General features: G+C 42.1%; 1 protein-coding gene across 1 annotated transcript in view; it reads left to right on the forward strand.

Moving 5' to 3' along the window:
- The window catches only part of LOC136884281 (max dimerization protein 1), a 533,620-nt gene that overhangs the window by 497,446 nt on the left and 19,357 nt on the right, over positions 1-16,817 (forward strand). Inside the window, exon 5 of the mRNA XM_067156348.2 lies at positions 15,277-15,496. Coding sequence (XP_067012449.1) covers positions 15,277-15,496 — 220 coding nt within the window. The remainder of the gene's footprint in view (positions 1-15,276; positions 15,497-16,817) is intronic.

The raw sequence follows: 16,817 nt of genomic DNA on the forward strand, positions 1-16,817 counted from the left end.
ATTGTTTACTTCAGTGTTCTGATAACCCTACATATAACGAATGTTTGTAAACATCAACTCCTTAATTCAAGAGGTGCAGGAGAATTGGCCGTATTTCTGTCAAGAATCGGAGAAAATCGAGAATTACGACTCTGTTTTTGGGTAACAAGAAGAGTAGAATTCTTGATCTGTCGGCAAGGAGAGCCTATATATTTCATTCATATTACCACAGTCAAGAATAAATGTATTGTGCATCGCACAAAGCAAATTAAGTGACTGACAGAAACTATCGTCTATTTTCGTCGTATTCCATCACCTAGTCTACTCGAGTAAGCGAAACAAAAGTTCTGGCGCGGAAGTCATATTTTCCCCTTTAACGAGGGCGTGGCCATTTTTATGCTTGTTGGATTTCCATTTCGTTTTCCTGCTGTCATCCCGACAGGATTCATTTATTTAGACCTACAGAATTGGGTGTTGGCCAAGTGTAGTCTCAGCAAACCGACATTCTATTTACTACAGTGGAGGTAAGAAGTTCGGGGGTCACACTATCACTCAAAAGTTTATAAAACATCTTAACATCTTTTCTTTCTAACCTTTACTGCGTTTCAAGGCTTCCGTATTCACAGTATTGGCCGTGCGGTTAGGAGCGCGCAGCGGTGAGCTTTCATCCGGGACACAGTGGGTTCGAGACCCACTGTCGGCAGCCCTCAAGATGGTTTTGCGTGGTTTCCTATTTTCACACCAGACAAATGCTGGGGCTGTACCTTAATTAAGTCCACTGCCGCTTCCTTCCCACTCCTAGCCTTTTCCTGTCCCATCGTCGCCGTAAGACCTGTCTGTGTCGGTGCAACGTAAAGCAAATTTGAAAAAAAAAAAAAAAAAAAGAGAGAGACGTTTTCAGTGATCAGCCTCAGGAACATTGCGTATAGTCGTCCTTCACTTTCTCCATTCAGTGTGTTTTGTCAAAAAATTTGGAGTGTCTTTTATGAAAATTAAAATCCACAGCCTGTTTTCAGTCATCCGACCGGGTCAGGAATGGAATGAATGAAGCCCCTATCTTGCGGCGAGGATAGGAATCGTGCCGGCTGCCGCACTCCTCTGGGGCCATGATTAATGACTGACGGATGAAATGAAATGATATTGCAGTGTGTTGCTGGAATGAAAGATGACAAGGAAAACCGGAGTACCTGGAGAAAAATCCGTCCTGCCTCCGCTTTGTCCAGCACAAATCTCTCGTGGAGTGGCCGGGATTTGAACCACGGAACTCAGCAGTGAGAGGTTGACGCGCTGCCGCCTGAGCCACGTACGATCACTTTATTATTATTATTATTATTATTATTATTATTATTATTATTATTATTATTATTATTATTATTATTATTATTATTATTATTATTATTACAATATATCTTCATGAATTCGCTGTGGTGTTTTTTCCGGTTTTCTTGTTTTCCAGTGGTCTTGTTAGCTTTTTGCACGAATCTATGATTTGCAACCAGGATTCCAAAGAGTTACAATTTTTATAGTGTCATCTGTAGCGTTTATTTCTTGCAAATCCTGTTTAATTTCTTCCAACCAGTTGATCTTGACCATATTTGAATTCATTACACTAAATAGTTTTCTAGCCAATCTATTATTGTCCATTCTGCAGATGTGACCGTAGAATGCCAATGGTCTACTACGTATGACATCAGTAAACTTGCCTGTTGCTGTGCACAGGTCTTCAGTTTTTCTCTGAATCTATGTGCCATTTACATGACTGGGGCCATATATTTTCTTAACGATTTTTCGTTCTTGCTTACCATTTTCATCAGTTTTAGAGTGGTTTCCTAGAGATCTAGTTTCTGATGCATATAATGCGTCCGGCAGAAGAACTGTCCCGTAATGACGAGGTTTCGCACTTCGCGATATCACTCCTTATTGTAGTGATTCCATGTTACTCTGTACGCTTCCTGGAGTTTGGTGTCTCATTACATTATTATTACTATTATTATGTCCGACTCGTTGGCTGAATGGTCAGCGTACTGGCCTTCGGTTCAGAGGATCTCGGGTTCGATTCCCGGCCGGGTCGGGGATTTTAACCCTCATTGGTTAATTCCAATGGCCCGGGGGCTGAGTGTTTGTGCTGTCCCCAACATCCCTGCAACTCACACACCACACATAACACTATCCTTCACCACAATAACACGCAGTTACCTACGCATGGCAGATGCCGCCCACCCTCATCGGAGGGTCTGCCTTACAAGGGCTGCACTCGGCTAGAAATAGCCACACGAAATTTATTATTATTATTATTATTATTATTATTATTATTATTATTATTATTATTCATTTGTCTCTCTTTGTACGGAGTTCCCTTTGTGTCCAATATTCCTCCATGTGTCGCTTCCGTTGTTCTTCCGCCCACGCTCTTCCAGTCTTCTTGGTTCTACCTTGGAACCCTTCCAAATTTTTCATCGTGTTCCTAAATTTATTTTTGTCTAACATTTTTACCTCCGACATATCTTTACATATCTTTCCGCGTTTCCTTAGTCCACGCTGTAGTGGTCTTCTTCCAGAAGTAATCAGATATATGCTTGCTAAGTCTATTTCCGTTCATTCTATACAAATATCCCAGAAATGCCACCTTCCTCCTCTTCGTGGTCTCGTGAGATTCTCTCCACCTTCTGGTAAACTTCTTTGTTGCTCCAAAGTTTGCATCCACATTTTTCTGAGCATTCTTCTTTCTAAGATTTCTGGCGAGGCTGCGAAATCCCAGGGGGTAAGGGAGGGTCCCTCCTCCCCCCTCTGCGACGGAGGATTTTATCTCGAAGGTTCAACCCCATTAAAATTACTCCGCACATGAAACTTTCATTATGAAATAATGAGCAAAATGTAGTAGAATGCATATATTATTGAAATTGATGTTTTGCTGTGCATATTTTCATAAAAACATCAACAATAACATAAAAAAGAAATAGTAGAATGACTGCCAGACCTTGACTAATAAAGCAATGTATCGGTGATAACTCGGCACCTGCAGCCTATTATTGTTCATGTTTCCTTGTGCAACCCGGGCAAAAATATAACTTACTTGAAGCCCTCCTCCCTTGTTATCGCTCGAAGTAGCTCGAGCTGTACTTGGAGAGGGTGTGTTTCCGATAGGTAGCCAATAGGACAACATTCACTTACAGACTGTGCAACTACAAATTTGTTCAGTCAGCACTTAGCCCCAGTAGAGGAAGCTTCCACTAATAAAGCAATAAATCAGGACAAACCGCGCCTCGTCTGGCCTTTACTTAAGAAAGGGACAGTCTCTTATAAACTTCGCAGACGATTTTCTTTCCCCTTCGCTGCATCGATTTCTCTCTTACTCTGTAGATCAGCGCTTCCGTCAGGATTTTAGATGAACTTGTCAGACGTTACCACTGCCGAGGGAATAACTTTGCAAAGTTTATCATTCTTGTCATAACAACAGAATTCAAACAAACTATTTAAAATTTATATTCTTCAGTGGGAGAGGGTAATTTACTTACAGGGAGATTATATACACCCTCCCCCGTCGGGTACTGCGTGAAATAAACATTTTCAGTTAAGCCCTATGATCCTTCTTTTCCTCCCCCCCCCCCCCCAAATTTCTTTCTCATTTTGCAACCTGTAACTCTAGCTTCTGCAGTTCGCAGTTCATGGACAGAAATTCTGTTTTGACCACGGTGTTTTATTTTGTCTTTCCATGATGATGATGATGATATTATTATTATTAATTCGTTATGTCCAACTAAGCAGCGCGTTTAACTTCTTAGCACTTTTTTGGTTTTCCTTCTTCTCTTCCCAATATATCGTCATCCTCTAACTTTCTTCAGTCCATCCTGCATTTAGTCGGATGGGCTTCACAGAAAATGTGTTTGTGAATGAAGATTCTGAATTTTATTCTAGCTTGAATGGTTTCTTCATCAATGCCAAATTTCATTTAGGTTTTCATTGTTAAGGCTAAGTTTAAAATGTTCTTTGTGAGCCTCCTATTGTTCATTCTATATCACTGACCATAAAATTGTAATCGCCGTTTCCTGATTGTATCTGAGAGTTTGCTGTAACTTGATAGATTTCATGTGATTTCTTTTTCATCCAAATTCTATTTTCGCACTTAGGCCCTAAGATTTTCCTGAGGATTTTTTTTTCGATCATCTTTATTCGAAATTTCCCCCCAATTATAACAGTTTCAGATGCATACGTGCTTCTGTTTTAACTACAGTGTTATAATGTCGTAATGTTGCCCTTTTTGATGCAGTTCTTCTGTTGTATCCGTTTCAAGTAATTTTGTATGATCTTTGAAGTTTTGCAATTCTTTCTTTGTTAGCTTGCTGATTTAACCCTTTTGGTTCAATAATTTCACCTAGATACTTAAATTTGTCTACTTGAGCGATATTTCCATATTTGGTGATTAATGGTTGATTATTGAAACCTGAACTAGTCCCTTCCTCATACTTTGTCTTTTCGTAAGAAATTATTATTAATAATGATGTTATATGGTGCATCGACCCGGATTGGTCGCTTACTTTGGCCAAGAATGTTATCATCGTATGAGGAAAGCAAATAGAATAGAAAGTGTGTATTGGCCAATCGCCACGTACCGGAAGGTGGCTGGAGAACAAAGAGCTTTGTAAATGGCGCTGCAGTTGAGACCTGAGTCTCACTCCGTCTCTCTTTCTCGCCGGCCGTATTGACCGTCCGGCCGATCGATAGGACACGGCCCGGAGGGATTCGAACCTAGGATCGTCTGCCTGCCAAGGAGTGGCTGCTTGCACAGCGTAGGGAGATCTTCATTCCAACAAGGTTTTACGGACCTTAGCAATTAGATATGTTCATTTTCAGATTCAAAAGATACCATTTCCCGGCTAAAACTACCTCCGTGTAATTTTTATGATAAAGAGAAACGAATACTCTGTCCCCAGTTGGTCATCCGTCATCGGGAGAGATTAATCTATTAACGAATTTAATTAGTTACTATACTCCGATTAATTACTATACTCCGATTTTTTGGCAGTGATAAGTTTGCATGCACACTAACTTGGTTATTAAAAAGTGTCGTCTAGCCCGTTCAACCGTTATATAGCAAGAGTAGCATAAATTCTAGGTGTTCTGATGGGCCGTACCCCTACAGTTTATGTAAGACTCATAACTAAAACCCGAAAATTCAGGCATTTATGTTTGCTCAAATACACAGGCAAATAACCATTAACCATTTAGGAAATAGGCAGTAAATTTATTAAAGTGGGCATTTGTAATGACTAAGGCCTGGATTTTTATGCAGTAATGGGTTAGATTGCCAACTAATTTGGTTAGTAGGAAGTGTCGGCCACCCGCTCTTCCATAATGTAGCAAGAGTAACATGAATTATAGGGGTTCTGATGGCCGTACCCCTAATGTTTATGCAAGCCTCATAGCACAGACGTTATGAAGGTAGACTATACTTGCTACTACTCGCTTCAGTAAGTTTGCATTCTAACATATTAATGCATCAAAAACCGGGCTCTAGTAGTGACAAAAATGGGCACGAAAATAATAAAGATGCTCTAATTTAAGCTACGCAACACACATCTCCCTGTGAGTGGGAATGATAGCATAACGTCAACGGCATCCCCTGTCTATCGTAAGAGACGGCGACTATAAGTGGGACCAGAGCCTCTCAACTTGGGAGTGTGGGTTGGCGACTACGGTTCCCCTACCTGAGTCTGGCGTTGCTTCCTCTTATTTGTGGGAGGTTCCTAGTTCTTACCTTTCCTGTCTGACCTCCCTTAGTCAACTCTTGTTCTTTTCCAACCCCGACGGTATTAGATTTGCAAGGCCTCGGGATTCTTTCATTTTCACTCTCTTCGTGGACGTTCCCTTTCTTTCGCCGATACCTTCATTTTTCGAAGTATCGGGCCTCTTCCATTTTCCTTCTGATTAGTGTTGGTAGAGGGTGTTTACCTTGTTGTTCTTCTTAAATCAGTAATCACCACCAGCACTAAATTTTACGTAGCAAGGACGGGACCTGGCAACTCTCTCGGCCATTTGGCTGTGGAGTTTTCAGCAAAGATTTGTGTAATATGAAAATAACAAAACCAAACCCCATGGCGCAAGAGCCCTGAAGGGCCATGACCTACCAAGCGACCGCTGCTCAGCCCGATGGCCTGCAGATTACGAGGGTCAGCACAACGAATCCTCTCGGCCGTTATTCTTGGCTTTCTAGGCCGAGGCCGCTATTTCACAGTCAGATAGCTCCTCAATTCTAATCACGTAGGCTGAGTGGACATCGAACCAGCCCTCAGGTCCAGGTAGAAATCCCTGAGGCAGGCACACTACCCCTATACCGCGGGGCCGGCTATACGAAAATACCGTTTGTGTAAATGTTATTTTTTATCTATTAAGTTAAAATGATTATTATTAATACAGTGCATTGGAATTCTATTTTTTTCTTTTCATTGATTAATTTTAATATATAGATAACAGCAGAAAATATCCACAACAACCTAAAAATATAAAAGAGACATTGAATATCAAATAGGCGACGGAAGCTAAAATGGGCAACAAAAAAAAGACAAAATAATAATTGGTCCTACTGTTCCCAAGCGCACGGAAACATGTTTGTTTCTACGTGACACTTCGATATATGCACCCAGACAAACTTCCGGGCTGTACGCATAACATAACATAAAGGGTACAGATCTCTGTACATGGTTATGAGGGTAGTTAGGGTGTAAAGGAGAGGGCATATAAGTCTCTGGTAAGACCCCAACTAGAGTATGGTTCTAGTGTATGGGACCCTCGTCAGGATTACTTGATTCAAGAACAGGAAAAAGTCCAAAGAAAATCAGCTCGATTTGTTCTGGATGATTTCCGACAAAAGAGTAGCGTTACAAAAATGTTACAAAGTTTGGGCTGGGAAGACTTGGGAGAAAGGAGACGAGCTGCTTGACTAAGTGGTATGTTCCGAGCTGTCAGTGGAGAGATGGCGTGGAATGGCATCAGACGGATAAGTTTGAGTGTGGTCTTTAAAAGTAGGAGAGATCACAATATGAAGGTAAAGTTGGAATTCAAGAGGACAAATTGGGGCAAATATTCATTTATAGGAAGAGGAGTTAGGGATTGGAATAACTTACCAAGGGAGATGTTCTATAAATTTCCAATTTCTTTGCGATCATTTAAGAAAAAGCTAGGAAAACAACAGATAGGGAATCTGCTACCCTAACCTATTACTGTCTGAAGATCCTGTCTCTAATTATTACATATATGTAATATTTTGTTGTTGTTTGTTACATGTTGATTTTCGCGAGAGATCGCGACGTAAAAGTAGCTGGTCCATAATAGTGGGCAGCTTGTGGAGAAACTAGCTGGAAATAGTCCCTCTATTCTAGGGTCGTGATATGAACTTTTTGACCAGCCTGTGCTCTTATTTTTCAAATAGGACGACCCTGTTGAATGAACTGGACATTAAGAGAGAGAATCATGTCCCGACGCACTAATTTCTGAACACATCTTGAAGACTGCTCTAACTCATCTTGTTTACCCACAACATGCACTTTGTTATTGTTTACGAAGCGGGGGCAGCACCGAGCAGCTGGCAGTGACGTCACCAGCGAGTGGCACAGTAAGAGCTGGTCGATACCAACCCGCCGTCTCCTTTGGACGTCTGCGGCCTCACACGATGCCTGAGAAATTGAAAATGAACTCGTATCTTCGCTCATTCACTGTGAACACAGACGGTCTCAGCTAGCGTCCAATTCTTTGGGCACCATGTTCTTGTTCCTTAATGGTTAATTGTATGGTGTAGCCTCTGTGCAGCAAGGTTTTGGAAAACTAGCAATTTCCCGCTGGCTCCTCCCGCAATGTACGGAGTATGGTGGTTTTCGTTACTATCCTCACGGATGCATTTACAAAGTTTCGAGTTAATGAAATAAAGCACATGATCTTCTGTGGTAATAGAATCTAATATTATGTCAACAAAACACTTCAAAATACATCACACAATGAAACTGAATTAAACGTTCCTTGGAACAACACTACGGCCGAACTGTTAGAAAGTCCTTAAAAGATCTTCGTCATGGAGACAAATATACTCATAACTTTCCTCAGAATCAACCAATTTGAATAGTTTAAGAGCTGAAATGAAAGAGCTTCATCCACTGAGTGTTCTTGGGCCAAAACCGAACTCCGTGCTCAATTAGAAGCAAAGATATGATTGCTTCAAAGAGACAAAATTTGAAAAATCAAATAATTTGAGGAAGACGGAAGTTAAGTGATTTATGTATAGTACCTGATGACAAATCTGTGCATCAATACCTTTCATTAAAAAAAAAAAATGAAGGAAATCGACCGGATAGAATGGCCGGACTGACTGACTGACTTTAGTTTTCATTTAAAAAAATTATATACCGTTAGGAAGTGATTTGGGTGCCTCTGGTTGGAATTGCGCCCTTCTCATATGTTCCGTGATGTTATCGAATGTCTTTGGTTGCTCAGTGGTTGGCTGCACTATGTATTTATAGTAGTACTTACCGATAAGGGTACATCACGCTGCTCTGAAGTTGGAATTCGCTCTGGCTCACTGTGGGTGGGGGACGCAGACGTAGAATATACCCACCACGGTATTCCCTGCCTGTCGTAAGTGGCGACTAAGAGCGGCGACCAGGCGATGATGGAATTGGAACCTGTGCGTAGCACCATTACGTGATGAACACGACGTTACTTGCGATTAGTACCATTATGTGAGGAACACCATTCGTCTGGACGTCGCCCGTGATTAGTACCATCGTATGCATCCCGCCGAGGCAGCGACTTATGTCTACGTGTGAGAAGGTGCCGTGCTCTGCGCTAAATTGTGTAGATTCCGCTGTATTCAGAAAAGGTGTGCGTTACCTGTGACATGTACCACTACATGAGGAACACCAAGAGTCTTGCAGGCGCCCGTGATTAGTACCGCTATGTGAGGAGCACCATGGGTCTACGTTGCCTATGATTAGTATCACTATGTGAGGAACCATGTATCTTGTGAGGAACACCACGGGTCTAGCCGGCGCCCGTGATCAGTACCGCTGTGTGAAGAACACCATGAGTGTACGTAGCCTGTGAAGGGCACCATGGGTCTACGTTGCTTGTGAGTACTACCTTTATGTGAAGATCACCATGAGATTACGTTAACTGTGAGTACTGCCATTATGAGCGGCCGGTGACCTGGATTTGGACCCCTTTGCTCAACAAGCATCATCTCAGAAGATAAGGCATTGTGAATTGGATCCACTGCTTGTTTAGAATTCATGGGCATTTTTCCTCATCGTTCCTTTTGGATTTTAGTCAGTGGATGCATTTTTAAGTTTTAACTATCGTTTCATTTCGTTGCACCTCGTACCATTATGGGCCGATGGCCTAGCTGTTACACCCCTTTAAATAACAATCATCATCATCATCACTGAAGGCTCAACTGATCAGTTAGAGCCCGGATGTTTTGGCATGTGTAGGGTAGAATGCAAATTTACTAAAGCGGGTAAGGAATATTATACTCTAGCGGCCCCGGACAACAGTTCTGCCATGAGAGTTGCATAGATATTAAGGGCACGGTCTATTAGAAGTAATGTTCCTCTCCCTACATTATGGAAGTGCTGGCTGAATGACACTTCCCACCAACCAAATGAGTTTGCATTCTAACTTATTGTCTAAACATCCCGACTCTACTCTTCACCGTCCAAGTAGAATGCTGAACTGAACCCGTGGATCGAGTGGGGATCACAATGGTTTTGCTGCACAGGTTTCCACCATTAGCCTGGGGATTGATAACTCCGGTATTTCTGGTCTTGATGGTGCATTGCTCCTAAAGTGAAACGCTGAGAAAAACTGAAATGAAGAAAGCGGGTTCATGTACAGTTTTATCAGTGAATGAACACACTCCACGTATGCAGATCATTTGCGGCAAATACATGGACAAGAAAGAGAAAGAACCTTTGTTTGTATAATACGTAGTATCATATCGATTGTGAAGAGAATACTTACGTTCATCCCGCAGTCTCGGGGTAGTAAGCCTGTCTCTTGTTGAGAGGTCTCGGGTTCGTTTCTCGGCATTGTCTCAAGGACTTTTATCTGGATCTGGTTTGAGGTCCACTCAGCCTACATGAGGACAGTTGAAGAGCTCTCCGCTTCCTACGAATGAGCCAGTGCCACTGTGTGGAACTTGAACCTATTCATTGTAACAAGATATTCAATCCTGTACATTACGTGTTCGGCTGTACCCTGCCATCGGCGCATACAAACTGGTACCACAACTCATTTGTCCAGGCGATCTTTCTCTCTGCTTTGAAAGATCAGTGATGGTGTTCTTGTACCATGGGGTAAGCAGTGGTACCCAAGTGAGACGGTGGTTTATTTACCTCATTGCGAAGAGATGGTTCTGAATATTATCACTGCTTACATTTCCTTGTTATAAAACTTTGAATTCGTGAGTAATCTGTTGCACCGTGACACGTTGTACTTCACGGCAGTTGACCGTGCGTACTCATGGCCCATTGCCTACACGACTCTGGAGCTCTCACGTATGGCACAGGCTGTCTCGCCGCGATCAAACGCTCCGAGATCTCTCATCCTGTGATCACCTCTTACTCACACGGCCAGTTCGAGGTCTCACATCACAGTCCTGTAACATTCGCTGAGCTGACCACAGCGCCATTTTACCAGAACGGCAGCTATATCTAATGCCAGTTTATTAGCCCAGTATGGCATTTTCATGTGCAACGTCGAATTGCCTACACGTCTCGGGATAGTTTTCACTAAGTTCTTATTTCGCACTAGGCTGGGCTGTAACCAAGGCTGCGAACGCTTTCTTGCTAGTTATGGCTCCCTTCTGTCCCGTCATCGCCGAAGGGACGAAAGGTCTTAGTAGGAAAAAGATCACAATTACCACAACTGGGAACTACGTGATATGCATGCATGGAATGCAATATGTACACCGCCATGATACGGCAGCTCTGAAGCGTTGTTGACGAGGCAATCATGTAGCATTCTCCAGCTACTTTCCATGCAGTAATCCCATCTATCGGAGATGAGTGGCAGCAGAAGAGACAAATCACATCACAACAGTGGTAAATGACATGTTAATGTTGGTCAGTTTTGTGAGCTTTCGATATTTTGGGACTTCAAATTTAGGTTGTTTTTTTTCGACTATAACTTTTGTTATGTAGTACTTTTCGATAGCGCCAATAATATAGGTGCTTAAAAATGACATTTTAGTTGCCTTCCCCTAAACTACCGTTTCATCCAGCGTGAATAAAATTATTTATAGCCTAGATTGTAGTGCTTTATTCCCTAAATCTACATCCCGATTTTTATTAAGTTCTGTTCTCCCATATTCTCGTGGTTCGGGGTTGATATGGACTTAGCAACAAAAATGTAAATTCATGAATATCTCTTGTTATCTTAGCCGGTACGATAAAATTGAATAAGACGTAAATGATCGGAAATTTAACTCTCTATAACTTTAGTTATGTAGTATTTATCGCAGGGACCATGAAATGAAATGGCGTATGGCTTTTAGTGCCGGGAGTGTCCGAGGACAAGTTCGACTCGCCAGATGCAGGTCTTTTAATTTGACACCCGTAGGCGACTTGCGCATCGTGATGAGGGTGAAATGATAATGAAGACGACACATACACCCAGCCCCCGTGCCAGCGAAATTAACCAATGATGGTTAAAATTCCCGTCCCTGCCGGGAATCGAACACGGGCCCCCTGTGACCAAAGGCCAGTACGATAACCATTTAGCCATGGAGCGATGGGGCCATTAATAACATAAATATCTGAGAGTTAATTTTTAGGCCTTCTCCTAAAATACCATTTCACTCAGCGTGAATAAAATTATTTATAGCCCAGATTGTAGTTCCTCATTCCCCGACTTTAGGTAGCGATTTTCTTTAAATTATCTTCAGCCATTTTCTCGTGATGCGCAGACAGACAGACGGACAGACAGACAGACAGACAGAGATCACTGAAAAATTAAAAATTGCATTTCCTTGTCACTGTGGACACGACCGATAAAGAAATACCGTTCCTTTTAAAGTCTGAGCAATGTACAGATAAAACTCATATTTTATATAGGTTACATAGACTACTCCATGGTGGTCGCCATCCTTCTGGGAAGAAGAGAAGAAGAAGAAGTTGGCAGGTTTCCTCGTTGAGCTCGCCAGATTTGAGTCGGATATTCCCGATTCTCCGAAGCGCTATTAAGACTAAGCTCCTCGGAATGTGGAACCCGGTGCTTATAAACGGGGGTTTTCGTTGTAATGTTGCTGCGTAGATTACGTGACCGCCTGCGCGGGCTTCCCGCTCCACTGTAGTGATCGGCGGGTTGCAGACGAGCACGGGGTTTGTGCGGCCCGTGGAGATCTGCTCATACTTGTGTGTGTATAAACAGTTCTGGTAAATGTAGCGAATATAATATTACAGCACAGATGCAGACGAGAGCAACGGATGCGAAATAGCTCCGGGTCACGCGTAGCCCTGTTCCCTTCTTTCCTGTTTCTCTGGCTTCATTGCAGCGATAACCTCGCCTGCACTCAAATGCTGGTATAATGCGTGGTTTAACACTGGTGGCAATTAATGTCGGTAATAATTGGCATTAATGTGGACTGATTTATTTCAAGATGACCTTCACTTCGTGCAGCGTACACTTGCACCAATATCGTTTAATTCCCATTAACACAGTTTTGAAAGGGAATCCTCCTCTTTCCATGCCCGTAACGTATTTCATCAGAAAATTATGGAATCTTGGTAGTCTTCTCATCCAGTGATCCCACTTTTTTTCATTATCAGAATCTGCATGTTTCCTAGTTGGTTACTGATTTTGGGACGTGGATGGTGGCCATATGATCCTGAACCGACTACGAAATTAGCCTCACTTCCTATCCGGTCAGTACGCTTTCTCTTTAATTGCTAGCTGTTACGCTGCCCGATAAACTTCCATGTTCCTATTTTTTTTCTGGTCCTATTTTCTGTCTTCATTGTTGTCTTTCCTCCCTCCACCTTCATTTCTTTAGCTCTCCTTTATTTCTTTATTCCTTCTTCCCTCTCTTACCGAGCGAGTTGGCCGTGAGCTTGCATTCGGGCGATAATGGGTTCGAACCCCACTGTCGGCAACACTGAAGATGGTATTCTTTGGTTTTCCCGTTTTCGCACAAGGTGTGGCTGTACCTTAATTAAGGCCACGGCCGCTTCCTTCCCACTCCTAGCCCTTTCCTGTCATCCCTTTGTCGCTATAAGACCTATCTTGAGTCGGTTCGACGTAAAATCAACCTGTATATAAACTTCCCTTTCTTCATATCTTATTTTCCATCTTAACTTCTTTCTTCCTGAATTCGTTTCTTTATTGTTCCTTTCTGTCTCCTTTATTCCCTTCTTTCATCCTTCATTCTTTACGTCCTTTCCTGTCTCTTTTACACATTCTTTCTCTTCTCTATCTCGTTTCCTTTCTCATTTCTTCCCACTTTTCTTGTGTTTCTCTCCTTTCCTTCCTGGATTACTCCTTTCTTTCCTTAACCCTTCCTACATTCTTCTTCTCATCAAACCCTCTGTGGGTGGGGGACGCAGACGAAGAATACACCCTCAGTATCCCTTGCCTCTTGTAAGAGGTGACCAAGGGATTTTATTAGAACCATGAAACTATTTGTGATTAGTACCACCACGCTAGGAAACCCAGGGGTCGCTTTTACTTGCGCGTAGTACCACTACGTTAGGTACAAAATAGGTTTATGATTAGTAGCGATAGTGTGTGGCTCAGGATGCATTTTACAGTACCTGTGATTCGTACCGCTACATGAGCGACACCATGGTTCTGCCTTGCCTATGCCTAGTACCCAGTATATGAGGAACACCACGGGATAGTGCGGGTCCCTGTGGTTAGTCCACTTACGTGAGGAACGCCATAGGTTTGCGTTGCCTGTAAATAGCGCCGCAGTGTGCGAAACACCATAGGTCTGTGTTACATGTGCGAATTTCATTACCTGTGAATAGTACCATAATGTGTGGATTATTGCGAGCCTACGTTACATTTGATTAGTACCGCAACATAACAAATAGCATGGTTCTATCTTCCTAGCGATAAGTACCATTATGAAAGGGCCGATGACGTGCATTTTTGACCCGTTTCGACTACAAGCATCATCGATTTAGTATTGTGCTTTAGAAGCAGTCCCTTGGTCAGTAATACTATTATTTAACGCTAGTTTCTGGGAATGTGGAGCATTGCGGGTTGGATCCACTGATTGTTTTAACTTCATATCCATCCATTCATTCTTCGTCCTCACGTTTTCAATCTGGTCAGTGGAGGATTATGGATTTTTAAATTGTCATAACATTTCGTCTCATTTCGTACCATTGGGGGCCGATGACCTACATTTAGGCCTCTTTAATCAACAAGCATCATCATCATCTTCCCACCCTTCCTTTGTTTCTTTCCTACCTTCGTTCCTTCTTTTCTTCCATTTTCTCATTGATCTTTTTTATTTCTTCCTTTTTCATTCCCTACCCTCCCTCTGTTCCTGCCTTCGTTCCTTTATTTCATATGCTTTTTCATTACATCCTTTCCTTTCATTTTATTACCATATTCTCTTTCTCTCTGTCTCTCCCCCTCCCCATCATCTTTCACGATTTCTCTCCTTTCCTCTCTTCCGTATATCCTTCCTTCCCTCTTTATCAAATATAAAAGATCCAATGAAAGAAAAAAACAACTGGCTTTACAGAAAGAAAAGGATGATTTCACGTTGTATACACTAGGTTCTAAATGCATCACATCGACTTTATTCACTTCTTAGGTCGTCTTATAGTGGTCTCCTGATGACTGATAAAGCAGAAACAGTTTGAGTGATATATATAAAACGTCGATCTGTTTGCTGTAATTTGTTGGTGCTCGTTGAGGATACTTTTGCGTAACACACAAGTTGAATGTCCTGAATATCTGTGAAAAATGGTTTAGCATTATTAACAACCATTGTAATGTGGTTATAGTTATTGGAAGATAAGAAATTGACTTGTTAATACGCTAAAACGTTGTTGTTTGTGGGAAAAGACGTTTAGTAGTAGTAATAGTGGACAAGGTTACAGTTCGTGGAACGTTCTAGTCCTACACTACGTTTCTCCTTCAAGGGTTGCATAAACTTCAGGGATTGTGCGAGACTGCACAGTCTTACTGAACCCCCGTCGTTTATGCAAACCTTCCTGCATTAAACATTAAGAGATCGTAAGGACTCGTACAGATTGTGTACTATAATCCGCATTGTCCTGTGTGTTGTGTGTGTTGCAGAACCTGGAGGACCGTGAGCGCAAACACGCTGTCCACAAGGAACATCTGCATCGGGAACAACGATACCTGAGACGACGTCTGGAACAACTGAGTGCGGCGCACGCAGCGCATACGGCAGCGCTGGCGTCCAAACGACGCTCCGTCTCAGAGTGCTCCACGTCCACTATTTCCAGTACAAATTCCTCGGCGTCCGCGTCACCTTCGTCCATTTCCGAGTCAGGTAAAAAATATCGCTATCCCTACTATTCAGTTTCAATCTTTTTTTATTTCCTCTAGATTAAGTCGTAATGTAAGGCACAAATTATTATTCGACTGCAGACCTCTTTGGGTGGGTATCGTATACCCCGCCCGCGGTTCTGTTGGAAGGTTTGCATAGATACCAGGCGTGCAGAATCTTCTTTGGAACTATAACGTAGTGCACAGCGTTCTGAGAGAGCTCTTCCTGAAATTATTTACAAATATTACGGTTAGACAAGATGAAACGAAGCCGAACCCGATGGCGCTACAGCCCTTGGAGGGCCTTGGCCTACCAAGCGACCGCTGCTCAACCCGAAGGCTTGCAGGTTACGAGGTGTCGTGTGGTCAGCACGACGAATCCTCTCCACCGTTATTCTTGGCTTTCTAGACCGGGGCCGCTATCTCACCGTCCGATAGCTCCTCAATTCTAATCACGTAGGCTGAGTGGACGTCGAACCAGCCCTCAGGTCCAGGTAAAAGTCCCTGACCTGGCCGGGAATCGAACCCGGCGCCACGGGGTCGGCTAGACAAGATCAGCCAACAGAAATTATATCTCTAAGACGACAAGAAGAGAGTGAGAAAATTAAGACTTTATTTTTCGCAAATGTAAAACAGAAAAAGAAAGACATCGATGATTTGCTGTACGGCTCCTTGGCCGAATGATCAACGTCGAAGCCTTGGTGTCCCAGGTTTGATTCCCAATCTCATCGATGGCTCTGGATCGACGATTGGGTGTTTGCATACATACTCCTTCATTTATACGCAACACACTACACAAGCAACCACCACAGATAAACACAATAATGAATACAACCTTCCACATATGATTTTCTGGTCATGCGAAAATGAAGAAATACCGGTACTAAGTTGTGAGAGTATCGTATATGTTGCCGCCGCAGATTTACCAGCCGACGTATGCTGTATTCGAGTCCCAACAACTTCAGTGATATTCATATTCTCGGCAGGAGCAAGTGACTCTGTACTGAAGAAGAATTGTTGTGAGGAGATTAAACAGCATGATTATCACTTCTTCTAAGCAAAGGCAAAGGTAGAAATAATAAACAGAAGTTAAGTTGAACTTTAAATAAAGATATATAGATCAAAATGAACCACGAGTTTCTTGGTCTTTTGAAATAATAATAATAATAATAATAATAATAATAATAATAATAATAATAATAATTTATTCAATTAGTTTTCAAAATGAACCACGAGTTTCTTGGTCTTTAGAAATAATAATAATAATAATAATAATAATAATAATAATAATAATAATAATAATAATAATAATAATTTATTCAATT

This window comes from Anabrus simplex, chromosome 12 (assembly GCF_040414725.1).
Source record: "Anabrus simplex isolate iqAnaSimp1 chromosome 12, ASM4041472v1, whole genome shotgun sequence".
Taxonomy (NCBI): domain Eukaryota; kingdom Metazoa; phylum Arthropoda; class Insecta; order Orthoptera; family Tettigoniidae; genus Anabrus; species Anabrus simplex.